The 17906-nt window shown below is 45.3% G+C and overlaps 1 protein-coding gene across 1 annotated transcript in view; it reads right to left on the bottom strand.

Moving 5' to 3' along the window:
- The window catches only part of LOC309799228 (sodium/potassium-transporting ATPase subunit alpha-4-like), a gene marked incomplete at both ends in the record, with an annotated part of 30696 nt that extends 13426 nt beyond the window's left edge, over window positions 1-17270 (bottom strand). The window contains 15 exon segments of the mRNA XM_082612209.1: window positions 1474-1513; window positions 1515-1641; window positions 2015-2204; window positions 6519-6653; window positions 6844-6953; window positions 7190-7388; window positions 8881-8951; window positions 12273-12390; window positions 12616-12750; window positions 14340-14453; window positions 15049-15213; window positions 15217-15252; window positions 16818-16877; window positions 17126-17171; window positions 17173-17270. Of these exon segments, the coding sequence (XP_082468335.1) occupies window positions 1474-1513; window positions 1515-1641; window positions 2015-2204; window positions 6519-6653; window positions 6844-6953; window positions 7190-7388; window positions 8881-8951; window positions 12273-12390; window positions 12616-12750; window positions 14340-14453; window positions 15049-15213; window positions 15217-15252; window positions 16818-16877; window positions 17126-17171; window positions 17173-17270 (1644 nt within the window).
- Window positions 17271-17906: the final 636 nt, after the last annotated feature.

The following is a 17906-nucleotide window of genomic DNA, read 5'->3' as shown; positions in this document are numbered from 1 at the left end:
GCTAAAGAGATCCATAAATTCCCAGGTGAGGTGAATTTTAGACTGTGTTATTATGTGCACAGCAATAACACAATGCACAATAATAACCACAATTTTATTCCTCATGCTGGCAGCCCACCTCAAAGCTGAGAAAATGCAAATGAACCCCTTCTGCATTTATCTCCCACAGTATGTATGACGTGGTAGCTTATAGAACCACGGAGGAGTATCAAGATACGTGGCTATCCTATGCAGACGTGTTATAATAATGCTGTCTCCGCAAAGAACTGTACCACCCCAAACATCTTGTAGTAATTAGGGAATTCACTCAGAATAATATCCTATTCCTTGGTTCCCACTGTAGTGACGAATCATTGTACTTAGTGCAGCCCAGGCTGCTCCAAGACAAACTGCCAACAGTTAAAGGTCAAGATGAAGCCATCTCTAACAGATAGCATCCAGTTCTCCTTAAATACTTCTAGCCCAACTCCCTCCAACCTGCCCTCCCAGATATTCCCAGAATATCAAGTATGAGCCGGGAAGGTGACAATACCTAATCTATGAAGATGTACAGGAGTCTTAGAATTTGAAATGTGGGATACAGAGCATCTCAGAATTAGAGGAATTTTACTGCTGCTATCCCATGAAGTCCAAAGCCCACCCTGATTAAAGAGGAATTCCCATCTCTAGGTTTGTTCTGCAGCTGCGTTTTACTCTTGAACCACTTCGTTTTGGTTTCTAGCTTTTACTCCTGGACGTACACCTGTTAGGGCAGCTTCTCACCCTGAGTCAGATCCGTTGAGGGGCCCCAGCTCTCAATCTCTCATTCTCACTAGTGCCTGCTCCAGGCCCCCAGCCCTCTTGGCCTCACCCTTTTTACAACCCATCCAGCAGTACATTTATAGGACACCTTCTACCACTTTGCCACTCCTAGTGTGGCCTGCAGACCAGCCGCAATGGCATCAGCTGGGAGTGTGTTACAAATGCAGAATCTTGGGGTGTCCTAGTCCTACTGAATTAGGATTTGCATTCCAACAAAACCCCCAGGCGATTCACATGCACATTCGTTTGAGAAGCACTGTCCTAGGGTGATGGTTCTCAAATTTGTCTGCACATCAGAATCTCTAGGAAAGTTTTTAAAAATACAGATGCCTGGGCTCCACCCTGAGCATTTCTAATTGAAAGGGTCTGGAGTATGGCCAAGACATCAGATTTTTAAAGCTCCCCTGGTGATCCCATTTTATTTTTTAATTTTATTGAAGTATAGTTGATCTATGATGTTGTGTTCATCCCCTGGTGATTCTAATGTTCAATGCAAGGCAGGATTCTAACTACAGAGGACACTTACTATTAAGTTCTCTCCTAAGACTGCAACTCATAAGCTCAGGAGGAGAAATCAGTTCAGTTAAACCAAGAACCTACTCTGTCCGAGGTTTTCTACTGTTGATCCAGTTTATGACAAGTGAGGGGCATCTGGGATGCTCCAGTGTTTACCTTAATCCTGGCACTCCGACACTTGCCCACGGCATCAGGCAGCTCGGGGAGGGTCAATCATGGAGATGAGCCCCACAAAATAAAGGTTATCCATGGGAAAATTGATTTCATCAGTGTTAAACTTGAATCCCTTGGAGTAAGTGTTCGGCAGATTCAAGAAGCAGAACCCTAGAGAGAGACAGAAGAAAGGACCAGTAGTCATTCCACTGTCTATGTCTCTATCCTGCTCGCCCCAACCTCCTAGATTTTTCACCCCACAAATAATGACTGTTTTTTTTTTTGTTTTTTGTTTTTTTTGGTACGCAGGCCTCTCACTGTTGTGGCCTCTCCCGTTGCAGAGCACAGGCTCCGGACGCGCAGACTCAGCTGCCATGGCTCATGGGCCTAGCCACTCCGCGGCATGTGGGATCTTCCCAGACCGGGACACAAACCCGTGTCCCCTGTAACGGCAGGCGAACTCTCAACCACTGCGCCACCAGGGAAGCCCAATAATGACTGTTTTGATGCCACTCTTCAAAGGCTTCTCCCGCAGCCCCCTCACCTAGCACGCGTTCCCCCAGACCTCCCGGTTCCAAGTAGGCATTCTGGAAGGCTTTCTTCATTTCATCATCCATTGGGTACTCCTGCCCTATCAGAAGGTAAGTAGAGCAAAACTCCAAGATCCTCTCAGGCGTCCCCTTCATCATCAGTACGTGGGTCTGGGAGCCGTCCTCCCGAAGGTGGATGGACATCTAGGGAGAGGAGAAGAATAGGAGGAGAGAGCGAGGTTTGGGGCAAAGAAGCAAGGGTAAGTTTTCTGAGGGTAAAGCCAACAGGCAAGCTCTGTCATACCTCCATTTCCTTTGTCCCCTAAACCAGCGCAGCCCCCCTCCCTCCAGCAAAATCCGACCTTTGGTTGAGCCCACCCCTCCTCCCTTGCAGGAACCTCCAGCCTGGTATTATTTGCACAGGAATCTGTTATCTTCTCAGCCAGACTGGCGTTAAGGGCAGCCCAGGCACTCTCCCCTCCCTGCTTCCTCTCTGCCTGGGTAGCTAGAAGCAGAAGTCAGGGGGCCACAGAGACAGCAGAGAAGACAGGAAAGAAAACTTAGAGTCAAACACCTGTGCTAGGGCTTCCCTGGTGGCGCAGCGGCTGAGAGTCCGCCTGCCAATGCAAGGGACACGGGTTCGTGCCCCAGTCTGGGAAGATCCCACATGCCGCGGAGCGGCTGGGCCCGTGAGCCATGGCCGCTGAGCCTGCGCGTCTGGAGCCTGTGCTCTGCAATGGGAGAGGCCGCAGCAGTGAGAGGCCCACGTACCACAAAACAAACAAACAAACAAAAAAAACCCCACCTGTGCTCTAGGGCCAGCAGGAATGCTTTCTTAGCTTTATGACCTCAGGTCAGTCCACTTAACCTCTCCAAACTTTAGCTCCTTTGATAAAATGTAAAAGGTTCTACGTTGCCCACTTCATTGGGTTTTTATAAAAGAAAGATAATATTTGTAAAGAATATATTGAAAAACACTGACAGTTCTTTACCATGGTTGTTTGAGCCTGAAGGACAGGATTAGGATGAATAGTAATAACAACACTTATTGAGCACTTACTATGTGCCAGCCACTGTTCCAAGTGCTTTACATGAATTGTCATTTAATCCTCTCAGCTACTACCCTGTAGTAGTACTATCAATTTCTTTATTTTGTAGATGACAAAATTAAGGTTAAGCTGTGTCCAGAATCACACAGCTAGGAAGTAGAGGCTGTCAAGGAAAGAACTCAAATAGACTCACTTTAGAACATGCTCTCTTAACCATCCTATGCTCTAAGTTCTTTGTTAACTCTGTCATCACATATTTAGTGATGAAGTCTACTTAAAATTTATGATCGTTGCTTTGTTTCTATTAATGCTGTCTTTTATTTTTTCCCAAAAGACTAAAGTTATCTATTCACTTTGAGTTACCAAACTCTTTAAGCATTCTGACTTGTTTAGTTTGACACTGAACTGTGGTTGCTTCTTATATTTTTATGTTCATTTTTGGGACTGATGAATAAACTGTTTTCCAAGTGTTGCCAGTAGAATTTGTATAATCACATCTTTAAGAATTTTGTTTATATGTTGAATGTACTGTTATTTTGTGTTTATGAATTTTTTTTCCAATAAACAGAACACGTCTCAAAACCAAAAAAAAAAGAAAAAATAGAATATATCGAAAACTGTGAAGCACAGAGCAAAAACTGGTTAGTCGTTCTAGCCCCATGTCTCCTGGAAACATGGCACGGCCCCTGAGAGGGGCTCGACGGTGTGAGTTGGGGGTCCCTGTGGCTCAGCTGGGGAGGGGAGGGCGTAGTCAGGAAGAGAACCTGAGGAGACAACTTGAGGACAGAGAAATAAGATCAGTTTCATTTTTCATTATCCTGTGATCTCTGATCTGGGAAAAGGAACTGTCTCTGGGTTTCCTCTTATGATCGACAGGAAATTCCTGCTACGTAGCCTGTTGGGTAACAAAATCAGCACATTGAGAGGAATTGAGCTTGTGGTACTGAGGGGACCAGACTGTACTGGCCCAAGGAGAAGCCGGGTGGGAAACCTGGGTGTAAAATGTGGTTAAAATGGCTTCTTTGGAAACTTGCCCCAAACTGTTATATTTAAAATATGCTTAAGCCGTTAAGAGGGAAAACCTTAACTCATGTAAGCAGAAAGCTGTAAAAATTTTTAAAAAAAATTTTCTGAGCACTTAAAACCTATTTGTTGGGCTTCCCTGGTGGCGCAGTGGTTGAGAGTCTGCCTGCCGATGCAGGGGACACGGGTTCGTGCCCCGGTCTGGGAAGATCCCACATGCTGCGGAGCAGCTGGGCCCGTGAGCCATGGCCGCTGAGCCTGCGCGTCCGGAGCCTGTGCTCCTCAACGGGAGAGGCCACAACAGTGAGAGGCCCGTGTACCGCAAAAAAACAACAACAAAAAAATCCCTATTTGTTGACTATTTATTGGAAATTCTCAGAGATGACAGCAAGACCTGCTTAAGCTAGTAATTTGAGCACAGAAACATCACATCTTGATAGAAAATTACAGGTGAAAAAGATGGGAGAAATCTGGAAATATCAGAACAGAGAAACTTCTTCCTTTCATTTTGATCTCAGAGACGGAAAGAGACCAGGCCTTGCAAACGACCGCCAGGCTAAGATGTCCCTTGCAGACCGGAGCCTCTGACTGTCCCAAGAACAAGCTGACTAAGGCAAGTTGTTCTTGGGTACGGAGCAAAAGGAGCCAGAGGTGTTTTCTTGGACCCCCCAAGCAAGCCCCGCCAGAGCTGGGTAGCTTGCAGGCTGGCCGAGCACACTTGGTACAGAGAAGGATTTTGCTGTTCGAACTTGATATTCGGTAGCTCAGAAAAGGCACTAACGTTGTCATTTGGGGGAAAGGTTGCTATTTTGTTGGACGTCCCATCAAATGTCATGGGTATGTTTTATTTTATTTTGAATCTTGTGGAAGGAGAGGTACCTAATTCTTTCCAGTCGAAGGCTTTAATTGGGCCCTGCCAAGCACAAAATTCCTGTCTGGTTAGTGAGGTCACTAAATGTCAGGAAAAAGTGGAAATAAGTTTGCAGTTTGGGCCTAGGGGACCTATCTTATTACACTGATGAAAAGTCAGATGAGACAAAAAACTATGGATCTGTTTCTTTAACTTTTACTCGTTCAGCATTCAGGGTGAAAATATAGATAATTTGGTTTAAAAAGATCTATATAGCTTTTGTTATTTTGTTATGGCTTTTATTTATTTATTTTTTTGGCGGTATGCGGGCCTCTCACTGTTGTGGCCTCTCCCGTTGCGGAGCACAGGCTCGGGACGCGCAGGCTCAGCGGCCATGGCTCACGGGCCCAGCCGCTCCACGGCATGTGGGATCCTCCCAGACCTGGGCACGAACCCGCGTCCCCTGCATCGGCAGGCGGACTCTCAACCACTGCGCAGCCAGGGAAGCCCTGTTATGGCATTTTTTTTTTAGTTACAAAAATTGTTTTTTCTTGTGACAAAAACTTTTAAGATCTATTCTCTTAAGCAACTTTCAAATATAAAAGTATGGACCGCCTCATGAATTTGCCTGTCATGGGGGGGCCATGATGATCTTCTCTGTATTGTTCTAGTCTTAGTGTATGTGCTGCTGAAGTGAGCACTATTATGTGTTTTTTAAGACACAAAACCAAAGCTGACTTTTGGGAGTTGACTTTCTTCTCTGTTACCCACACCTGATGTCTGACCTTTAGGGCAGTACATGAATTTGGAGAATTCCACTACCCTAAGTAAATCATGATTGTCCCATATGAGTCAAAGCTTAGCTGCTAGAGCTCCCATCATGGTGATGCCACCATTCCCTCCTTTCCACACTTTCCTCAAAGTGTGCCAGGGTTCTCACGTGGGAGGGAAGTACTGGGTTTCTTGTCCCAGTAAAATCCCACATGGATTTTACTGTCAGGGCCACCACTGTCCCTCCCTCAGCAATTTTTCCTTCCCTTGTCAGTCCTCCCTGGATCATGGACAAAATGGCCCTGGGAAAACAGCTTCGCAAACACTCTGGAAAGCCCTGACTGCCTACCTGATGGCAGCTGCTAGAACTGCAGGCACGGAATGAAAAGAAATATTTGATGACTAGTGAGATAAGATGCCTCAGGGAAGTGACTGGCAAATCCAACATATTCTGCAGAAGCAAATTTCACAGCTGCCGCGGAGATGCCTTTAACGTGACTTTCCCCAGCTGGCCTTTAAAGTGACTTTCCCCTGCCAGCCTTTGCTGCCTATGGACATTTCAGAGAGCACTTTATGACTTGCTCTCTGCACAAGTGGCGTAGCCTCAAGTCTGCTTACGACTGAATGCCTCTTCCTTTATCACCTATGCCTGCATTTACCTGTTTGCCACTTTCCCTTAAGGTGACCCTTCCTCCTAATTGGGGTGCTGATTATCCACTGTATCTGTTCTACAGCTCAGACATAAAGGCAAAGGCAAAGCTCTCGTTTCCCCAGATGACAAGCCCATCCCCCACTGCTATTTTCCTACCTTTGTCGGTTCTGTGCCTGGTACTTGTTGGTAGAATTAAAGGGAATTTCTGCCTCCTTGGGGCTTTTCTCTCTCATCTCCTTCACAGAGCTGTAAGACTGCTCGATGTACTTGAGGAGGGCTGACTCAGAAGCATCCCCTGCTGTTGCCCGCTGCGGGGATGGGGTTGGTATAATGAGTCCGAGAGACAAGGCACCTGGGCTTGCCGGCGGTGTCAAGGAAAGGAACAGAATGGGGAGGGGTGCTGGGGGCATCACCGAGGGTCAGGAACGAGATATTGAGGGGAGAGGGCAGGTTATACCCTGAACACCGAGGTACCCTTTACTCCCTTGGGCCTGACACCTTAGCTATGGGAAGGTACTCCTGATTAGCTTTAAAATCAGCCCGGTTGCAGAGGCCAGCGATGCGGGCCAGGATAAACCAGGTATCAGAGCCCTTGGCAAATGAATTCCCTAGGGAGAGAGAACAGAACAGTCAGCAGGGATAGGAGAGCTTAAAGCAGGAGTTTATTCACACCCCTTCTGCGCCCAGATGCTTCTCAGAGACAACGTTTCATCTCCTCCACACCTCCCTGCTCTCCTCTCTCTTTTCAGCTACCTTCTTGCTGTCTGGACTCACCACGCCCTCTCAGCTACTCATCACATTCCCCACATCCTTCCACTCTCCGACCACCAACGCCACTAGTCACCAGTCTGTTCTTCGCTGGTGTCGGCCTCACAGATGGTCCTGTCGAACCACATGTGGGCGACGGTCATGCGGTTCTGGGTGAGGGTGCCCGTCTTGTCGGAGCAGATGGTGGAGGTGGAGCCCAGCGTCTCCACCGCCTCCAGGTTCTTCACCAAGCAGTTCTTCCGAGCCATGCGCTTGGCTGTCGGGGTCAGACACACCTAAGGCCGTGACCAGGGGAGAGGGGAAACGGAGAGGAGAGCTTGGCTGCTCACAGCGCTTTGTGTTTTTGGAAATCTGATCGCTTTTACTGCTCTTCTAATTTCTCATATTTATTTCCCTTTTGTTACCACCTAGTCTTTAGAAACCCCATCTGTAGCTATGGGAAAGGAAATTAGGAAAGTGATTTCGGTTTGTACTTTATGGCAGAATTTCAAAAGAAGAGTGCTTTCCTTTACCAGGGTATCATAGAGAATGATCTCCTATTCCTCCTGGAATATTCCTCTCCCCCTCGATCCTTTCATCTTTTCTATTCTGCAGCCTCTTCTCCATTCAAGTTCAAGCCACACTTCTTTCTCAAGTCCAGTCTTTCCAGGGACCACGGTGAGAGCTAACCTTTGACTGTGGTATAAGATGCTCTGTGTGGAGAAGGGTTGTACCAGTAGTTTAAAAAAGGAATGGGGAGGAGAGAATGATGAACCTGAGAAGGACTGTTGCAGCGCTGAAAATGACTTGAGAAGTCACTTAAACCAAAAGATTTTTGTTGACCATAAATCCAGTGAAAGTCAGATGTGGGGCAAGGTTATTTTAAAAATGAATGAATTCTTAGGCTGCGGTTATGTACAGAATTCTAATCATGGAGTTATTATTTATTTACATAATATCATGAGTACTGATGTTTTTGTGCTAGTCTAACCACACCCTGCGTATTATTCTCATTTCCATTTTAAGAAGGGTATTGATAAAAGAGAGCATACCCCAAACAGGTGATCAGCAAGACAAGGGGTCTGAAGATCGTGCCACAGGAAGAAGGGCTAAAGGAAAAGGGATTATACGACCTCTCCCCTGGAGAGTTTGAGGGGACATAATGGCTACTGTCAAAGATCTAAAGGGTAGGTTTGTAGAAGAGAGAGAATTGACTTGTTTTGTATTTCTTCAGATGGGAAGACTGGGACCAAACAGGGAACCATATGTCTGCTCAACATAATGAAATCTAACTAGAACAATCCAACAATGAAATGAGGTCAGATAAAAAGGGGTGGGCTTCCCATGACTAGAAATCATCATCATCTCCTACAGATTTTATACAGGGTATTCGGCATTGGTTGAAAGGTTGAATTTATATGGGCTTTGAAGTCCTTTCCAGTAAGATTCTATAATCCTAAATTAATCTTCTTCTATGAACTGATGAATAAATTGAGGTCCAGAGTGCAGTGAGTTGGCCAGATTCACCAGCCAGTACACCCAGGACTGGAACTCACTCCCCGTGATTGATAATCTATGCTTTCTGCATCGTAACTCACTTCTTTTCTCATTAAAGAGAGAAGGCACCAGAAAATAGGGGCGAAGGAAGTCAGTGTAACTTGGGAGCTCAGTGATTTGACATTTGTATACGCATCAGAGTACTCTGCACTGGAGAGGTTCAGCCACGAAAGAGGTACTAGTGATTTCATTTCCTTGGGGTTGTTTGTCTGCCCTGGGGCCACACTCCACCTTGGTCAGCGAGGCAATTTGGCCCATCACCGTGGAGTCCCCTGTGGCAATCATGATGCCTCGGGCTGGCCCTGTGGATGAAGGGGGAAGTCTGAATTGGAAAGGCTGTTAGGTTTGGTTCCCACAAAGAGAAAACTGTCAACAGTCAAAAACAAGGTGGAAACTCAAGGTCCTCTGAGAGGTCATAATGTTCTACTGTCTTTACATTTCGCTTATGCAAGTGAAGGTCTCCTCATCTGAAAAATCTCTGAAGAGGTTTCACAGTTCTCCAGAGATACCCAATTTTATTGCCTAATTGCCTTCACTGTCAAGAAGGTCTTTGTTACGCGTAGTCTAAATCTCTTCCATTGCCTATATGTTTCTTATTTTGTCCTCAGCAGCTGAAGAGCTTCTCGAGCCCCAGGAATAGTGGTTACCCTTCTGCTAGAATCCTATGTTCCAATATCTCCCCATCCTCTAACCCAGGGCTACTCAATTTGCCGCCCCCATCCCCAGGAGACATTTGGCAAGGTCTGGAGGCATATTTGGTTGTCACGACTGAGGTTGCTACTGGCACCTAGCGGGCAGAGAGCAGGGATGCTGCCAGGCATCCTGCAACTCACAGGACAGCCCTCCTCTCCCGCTACCACGAAGAACAACGCGGTACAATTGTCAGTAGTGTGGAAGCTGAGAAACTCTGCTCTGACCGAGCCTCTTCCCTGTTTTGCTGGCTGGAGCCAGTCTGCCCCCTGCTGGGTGGCACAGGCCATAACATGGCCCCTGAATCAAGGGGAACTTGACACACCCAGGCTGTAGCTTGAAATGAGGGGCCCCACAAGGTTCTTTGCTCAAAATAATTCTTCCTGCTTTACCACGATGGCTGAAATTCCTACCATTAAAGTTACAGTCAGAATCACCCAGAAAAGCAACATATTATAGAAATAGCACTTATTTTCAAATCAGAAGGACTCAGGGCTAGAAGTTCAACTTCCAATGTACTTAGCTGTTCACCCTGGGGCATGTTACTTAAACTCTCTGAGACTCAGGTTTCCTCATCTTTAAAATGGGGTAAAAGCATCTACAAAGCTGTGAGAATTAAATGTTTTTAAAAGAGCCTAGAACAGGGTGGGGCACATAGTAGGCACTCAAATATTTGTTTCTCTTTTTTCTCCATTTAGATGAATTTAAGGTCTCCAGAAGGATGGCTAGAAAATCACACACATGCCTTGCAGGGTAGCTCTAATCTGGCAGCTCCCACGAACATCATAGCATGGAGCGGCCAGTCCATTTTCAAGGTCACCTTCAGCATTATGAGTCTGAGAGCAGGTTCTGCTCCGACCGACAGCAGACGAGTGAGGTCACTGCTATGTGAAGAGTGGTTCTGGAACGCCTCACAGTATGAGGCACTCTGCAGATGAGCAGGAGGATACTAAAATAATTGAGAGGTGCTGAGAGGGTTTATTTTGGCAGGGGGTAGGGGTGGTTAGGGTATGGTGTCACTTATAGTCATTTTGTGCCATGGTTTAATCTAGTTCTTCATTTTTCTTCCTTCTGTTATAGTTTCCCCATGCTTGGAGGGACAGGATTTAATAACTAATCCCAATGTGTCTAGAGAGGGGGAAGGTTGATGTCAACCTTGGAGAAGGTTAAGAAGGCCAAGCCTCCCATATTCCAGGCTAGACTGACTCCCTACGCCTTCTATGCAATGCCAGAGAAATAGCTTACCATCTCCCCCTACCCCGCATGAAGATACATGAGAACCCAAAGAGAGATGTTTGTACCAGCAGCCCCATCAAGGGCCACAGTGATGAAAGCAGAGAGGCAAGGGACTAGGATAAAGGTTAAAGTGATGCTACCTGTTTGCAGATTGCACAGGGATTCCTCAGTTGAACAGTCAAGAGCTCCTTCAACCTAGCTCCACCTTCTTGGTCACATCTTGGGTCCTTCTAGTCTCCTATTAAAGTCTTCTCTATTCTAGTCAGATCCTTGTTTCTTAGATGGAATTCCATCATCCACTTTCCCTGTTATTTGAAGCATATAATTTGTTGATGAAAAGCCTACTTTGGAAGGACAAATCTGAGCAAATTTCTTCCTCAAATTTAATAATAGGAATCTCATGTTTTTGGAGGAGGCTTGCTAACTTGCATCTTTCTGTTCAATCAAGTTAAAAAAATTTTTTTAAATATATACTTTATTTTCTAGTTGGATTCTTCTTCAGTCTTAATGGCACTCTACTCCTTTAAGCTATTTCCAAATTAAATAATTTTATTACCAGAGGGGTCATTAGCAAGCTTTATTCCAGGGGAGGTTCTGTGGAAAGAGCATGGGCTTTGGAGACAGACCTACATTAGAATCCTTGACCCTCCTCTTTTTTGTTGAGTTGTGCTCTTGGATGCTGCATTTAATTTCTTTGAACCTTGGTCTTTCATGTGTAAAATAGGAATAATATCTGTTGTATAGTCTTGTTAGAATCAGAGATTTCGGTGGCACTTGACACGTACTAGGCATTCAATTAAAGAATAGCTATTTCTTTTTTTCTTTTTTTTTTTTGGCTGTACACGGGCCTCTCACTGTTGTGGCCTCTCCCGTTGCAGAGCACAGGCTCCGGACGCGCAGGCTCATGGGTGCAGCCGCTCCGCGGCATGTGGGATCTTCCCGGACCGGGGCACGAACCTGCGTCCCCTGCATCGGCAGGCGGACTCTCAACCACTGCGCCACCAGGGAAGCCCGTGAATAGGTATTTCTTAGACACCCAAATATTTATTCTTAAGCATAAATGATGGTTTTCATGTGTGTTCCAGAGAGTTTTGCAGGCCTTCTTAAGCAGAAAGGATGAAGGAGAGGTTGACATAATGATATTGAGCCAATTGGTACCACTTTGGCCAGAACTGCCTCCCAGTTCAAGGATGCCCTAGATTCTAAGAACAAAGCCAAAGGTGTGAGTGGCACCTCTGGTAACTCAGATTTCCAATGCCAGTACCCTCTCTTGGGATAGTGAGAAGTTAGGGCTTACTTCAGGAGAAGAGTGACCTAGCAGAACTGAATAATTTTCCTCCCTTCTGTGCTATTTTCAGCTCATAGAGCATAGTCCATTCACTAGATAGAATAAAAATAGCTACAATTATAGGGCACTTACAGTGTGTTAGGTCTTGCGCTAAGCATTTTATTATGTATTATCTCCTTTAACCCACATAAAAATCTATGGAGTAGTGACTTTTAGTATCATCAGTGTACAAATGTGGAAATGATGGCTTTGACCTTTCATCAAAGCTTGTATAGCTCATGAGGGATGAAGAATATAGACTATTTACTGGCTGTTACCTTCCCTACTGCCCTTAGAAGACAGAGAGGTCTGGAAATCTTTGTTTCAATCTTTGCTTTTGAATCTAGGCTACTTATGATGTGATATTCACCTTCCACACAGTTGGTGGAGAAGAAGCAGATATTTTGGGTCTCCAGAGGGTTCTCATTGGTGAAATCAGAGGAACGGGATTGGGGCTCTGACTCTCCTGTCAAGGATGAGTTGTCCATCTGGGACGGGAGAGAGGACAGGTCATAGAACAAAAGCACCAACATCATCATTATTGACATACAGAGAGAAGCATAAACTTACACATCACTGTAACCTCAAATCTGCACTTGTGACTTCTCAAGGTTCTGAACAATAAGATCATATTTTTTTGAACTGAGTCCAGGTCACTGCAGTGCTCTAAGACCATATTTGGCCCCCTTCCATAGCGTTTCACATCCCCTCACCTTACATCCTTGTGAAGAGATAAGCCGGATGTCAGCAGGGATCCGGTCTCCCCGCTTCAGTTCTACCAGGTCTCCTACCACCATGTCTTGTACAGGGATCTGAATCTTCTCTCCACCTCGGATTACTAGAGCTTGCTGTGGGAAGATAGTGTAGGGTCATTTCCAAAGCTTTTTGCTCCCCTCATCCAGTTCCTGGTCTCTTTCCCTCTGATTCCCTTTTCTTACATTGTCACTCACCACATCATTCTCGAAGGTCTCTTGGGTACATTGCAAATTCTTACTATCGCTGTCTACAGGGCCCTTTGATGTTCCTCTCACTAAATTATGAGGTCTATCTTTCCATTCCTACACTTAGGCTTGGCTGTTGGCTTGCTTTGGCCCATAGGACATTAGCAAATGTAGTGCAAGCAGGCGCATAGAAAGTGCTTGCACACTGGGGTTTGCCCTCTGCCACCATATTGAATGTGCTCAAGCTACCCTCCTGGAGGGAGAAAGATGATAAGGAGAGAGGCCCCAGCTGTCCATGACATCTCAGCTGAGGCCCCAGACACCTGAATGAAGTCTTCCAAGGCCACCGAGCACCAGCCAAGGTCAGCCCAGATCAGAAGAACAGCCCAGCCATAGAATTGTGAGAAATACTGTGTTCATTGTTTTGAGCCACTATGTTTTGAGGTGGCTTGTTTAGCAGCAAAAACTGATAGTCTCCAAACTCCTACTTCATTCTACCAAAACGTTTCCCACTGAACTCTTACCCAAGGAAGGAATTAAGTTATGTTGACACCAAAGGGAGAAGAAGCTCCTGGGCTATAATGCTAGAACATGATCGTGTCATTGGGAAACTTTGGAGCCTATCCCTTTCCAAGTTTTCAAGCCCTGTGCCTAGGCACCCCCTTCTACTGTCATATTATTTCCAGGTTCTTTAGAAAAGTTTTATTTGAAGATAATCTAAACTTTCAAAAGAGTTGCAAGAATAAAAATTGTACCAAGAATACCCATATAACCTGTACCCAGATTCATCTGTTAGCATTTTACCCCATTTGCTTTGTCATTTGTTCCCTGTCTCTATATATGTGTGTATGTAAATACATCTTTTCCTGAACTATTTGAGGGCAAGTTACATACATCATGATCTTTTATTGTACATACTTCAATGTGCATTTCCCAAGAATTAAGATATTAAATAACCATAATACAGTTATCAAATTCAGTAAATTACACATTGACACAATACTTTCACCTGCTGTCTGCATTCCAGTTTTGTCAATTGACCCAATATATCTTTTACAGCATTATTTTCTGCTCCAGCATAGGATTTGGTCTAGAGTCAGAGATTACATTTAGCTGTCATGTCTCTTTAGCCTCCTTTAATCTGGATCACTCCATCACTGTTCTTTGTCTTTAAGGCCATCAACATTTGAAGAATCCACCCTCCCTTTGCCCCACCCCCCCTTTTTGGAATAGAACCCCAAAAGATTTGGGGTTTCAGATTATGCTCATTGGATTCAGATCATGCATTCCAGACCAGACCACTTCATGGATGTTATTGTGTTTTTCTCAGAGTACTTTTAAGGCCTGATAAAGTAAAACCTAAGTGAATGTCACCCTCATTACCAGCCTCACTCAGTTCACTCACTGTAGGAAATAATTCTACAGGGGACATACAAATCATGTATTTGGCTACATTCTACACATCCTCCCACTATATCCTTCCACGTGAATTTTACCTGAGGTACCATGTTCTTAAAAGATTCCATGATCTTGGAGCTCTTGGCCTCCTGATAATAGGAGAAGCAGCCGGTGATGATGACCATGACTGTTAGTACAATGCCGAGGTACAGCTGAGGGTTGGGAAACAAAGGGCTCATCAGTAGGTTCTTTTCTTCCTCTTCATCCTCAGAAAGTCAGCTTTCAAGGGTAACAGCTGTTTTTCCAGGTGGAAGAAACCATGGGACTCGCTGGGAGAGCACAGGGGCTGAGAAGAGTCTGAGACTGGCCCAGTTCTCTGGGCTTCCTTGTTAAGGAACCCGGAGCTACAGTGAGGGGCCAGCAAAATCCCAGGCCTGAGAAAGCCTATATCTTCCTCTCCAGGAAGGCTATTCATGGGGTCGAGTGTGGCTATTGAGGGAGATGGAGAGGAAGGATAGGAAGAGATTAAAATTCTATGAAAGAGAATGGACAGCAAAGTGCTTTGATGACCAGTTGGGAAGATAATCAAAGGACAGCAAGTTTCTGGGGGGAACGTTATATCTCAGGGAGCTGAATCAGGAGCTATCTAGATAAGAGGGAAACCAGGAAGGACAAAAGCGTCCTTAGAAAATCCTGGGAGTATAGGGATTTGGGCCAGAGGACTTCAGGAGTGCTAGGCTGCTGAGCAGAAGAGTATCGAGGGCTAAGCAGACACTGGGCTTGGCAGTAGTAGTTGAACAGACTCACATTATCTTTGGTAGGGTCCTCATGGAAATATAACTGGATGCCATAGGCCACAAAGCAGAGACTGGCACCAGTCCACAGTAGGAGGGAAAAGCCACCAAACAGTTGTTTACAGAATTTAACCCATTCTGGAGCAGTAGGGGGTGGGCTAAGTGTATTGGGTCCATCTCAAGCCAGGATTTCCTGTGCCTCTTCAGGGCTATGGCCCTGTGTGGAAAAGAAATAGGAATGGATGGAGAACCATGAAAAGAAAAGCAACTATAACAAAGGAAAACCTGGCTTCAAAACTCAAGTCTGCCATTTATTGTGCTAGGATAAGTATAGAGACTGGTCTAGAGACTAGTTCTCTGAAGGTCATCCTGGAAGTTCTTCCTACATAAGTGGGATTCTAAAATTTGCATTATAGAAGTATCTCATTTAGCCTCTTTACATAGGAAGAATTTTTAGTTTATGGGTTGACTCACAAATCTTTTGAACACCTATCCTGGGCCTTGTACTGTGGTAGGGTGCCAAAGCGAGTAAGAATGATCCCTACCGTTATGGAGCGCCAACTCTAATGAGATACATATAAACGATTTATAATATAGTGTGCCAGGCTGATGGAATGATGAGATACAATACATAATGTTGATAACATATGGACCTCCACACTTTGACTCTTTAACTTAGAAATAGGAAAAAATACCAACTAAATCCAACATGAATGTGTAGATCCTCACTCTAGCCTTGTGCATAAGCTTGTGTGCTTTTTCCTCTTAGTGAAAATGAGAGTAGAACCTACCAGAGGATAGTAAAAAAAAAAACCCAAAACACTCCTTAATTCCCATCAGCCACTCCCCAACCTCCCCTGGAAAAACATGCAATTTTAATAAAAACCGGAACAGTCTCCCATGCGCCTCCTTGGTTACCAGATGGCCATCCCAAGCCCCTCCAATGAAGAAATTCTAGAGCTAAGAGGAACTTACATTTTGAGAGCTTTTATTGAAGTTTATTTGTGGTCATTGTATTAGTGGTTATAGTAGCAGAAGCAGCAGTAATAGTGATAAAAGCAGTAATAAATGATTTTGCTGTTGAACCAGCAGTTCTCAAAGTGTAGTCTGGGGACCCATGGGGTCCTGAGACCCTTTCAGGCGGGGTCCACAAGGTCAAACAATTTTCCAGATAATACTAAATTGTTTGTCTTTGTCACTTTCATTCTCTTAAGTATACTGTAGAATTTTCCCAAGGCTACAGGGCACATGATAGCACAATAACGTTAATGCTGAAAATATATGAGAATCTAGCTGTCGTCTATTAAAAAGCTAGACATTAAAAAGATTTGCAAAAATGTAAAATGCCACTAATATCTTTTTGTTTTGAAAAACATAGTTATTTGTCATAAAAATATTATCTGTACTACTATATAATGGTTGTTTATAAATGAGTTAGGAAATACTTTTTAATTTTCTCAATTTTAATTTCTAATATGATAAATGTAAGTAGATGTAACCCATATAAGCAAAAGCGATTTGGGGTCCTTGATGGGTCCCGAGGACAAAGGTTTGAGAAGTGCTGCCCTAACCCATCCTCATTCTCTCATCTAATCCTGAACTCTCTTTGGGTAGTTAGCATTTCATCTTTTTCTGAGTGTGTGTCCTTGGCTGGGCGCAGGTTAAGGGTAAGAGAATTGACCTTGAATTTAGGGGCTAGATTTCTAGCCCTGCTTTTGTCCTGGCAGCCTCAAGGTCGTGAATGGAGACCCTCTGCCTCCCTCAGGGAGTTCCTTCACTCACCTTGGTTAGGTCCACAGAATATTTGGTGCTCAGCTCATCCAAGGTTAATTTGTGATCATCCTGAGGGGACAGTAGAGTCATTGAGGGACAGGGGGTGATGCATCATTTCTAGGGGAAACATTTTGGGGAAGAGAGGTGGCCCGGGTTGAGGGACAGGTGGTGATGCATCATTTCTAGGGGAAACATTTTGGGGAAGAGACGTGGCACTGGCCTGTGTGATCAGTTTTCAAGGTGAGATGTTAGAAGCCTGAGGGTTGAGAGAGGTTTTTGGAGGGCAATTTGTCAGCACCCATTTCGGGTGTTCTTACCATGACCACTTCCTTCTTCAGGTCCTCCATCTCTCTCGTTTTTTTCCCTCTTCATCTTTCTTTTACTCATTTTAGTACCCTTAGGTCTTGGGCTTGGATTCTGCTCATGAGGTGTCACGGTCCCTTTTCTCCCTCCAAGCACCATGGCTTTCCCTGGATATGGCTGCCCCAGATCAACTGGTGGGAAGAAAGCAAAGAGAGTGAGGGGTGTGAGGGAATCAGTAGGAAGGAGGGGGAGAGGAGTGAGAGGAAGAATGGCTGAGGCGGGGGGAGGACTGAAGGAGAGAGAGAGGGAGGGTGGGCGGGCGGCAGCAGTGAAGCCCTTGATGGGGGAGGAGGAGGTGTCAGGAAGGAGGGCACGGAGGGATGAGAGGAGCCTGGGGCCTGAGGTACAGGAAGGAGAGGGGTGAAGAGAGGGAGTCGAGGAAATGAAGTGTGGAGAGTACTACGTGCCAAGTGATGAAGATGCTGCAGGGCCCTAAGCAGGGGGCAAGTGCGGTGGGCTTCAGGGCATGCTGGGAGCTCCCTCCAGCACCAACGCAACAACCAGGCCTGTTGTCACAAAGGCCTCAGGAAAGTTCTAACTGAGAATCCACAAGTCTCAGTCTCTGGGTTTGAGAATGATTGGAGAAGTTTCTGCCACAGAGAGAACTGCAGTCTGATGACAAGGCTAGAACAAAGTCCCAGTCTGGTCCTGCTGACTTCCGAGACTCAGAGGTACCCTAGATAGCTGACTCAAAAAATAAAGCAGGCAGTCTGTGTGTGTGTGTGCTTTTGCTGA

This window comes from Mesoplodon mirus, assembly GCF_964341445.2.
Source record: "Mesoplodon mirus genome assembly, chromosome: 3".
Taxonomy (NCBI): domain Eukaryota; kingdom Metazoa; phylum Chordata; class Mammalia; order Artiodactyla; family Ziphiidae; genus Mesoplodon; species Mesoplodon mirus.
The sequence above is the reverse complement of the archived record's forward strand: the minus strand, read 5'-3'. Positions and strand labels throughout refer to the sequence as shown.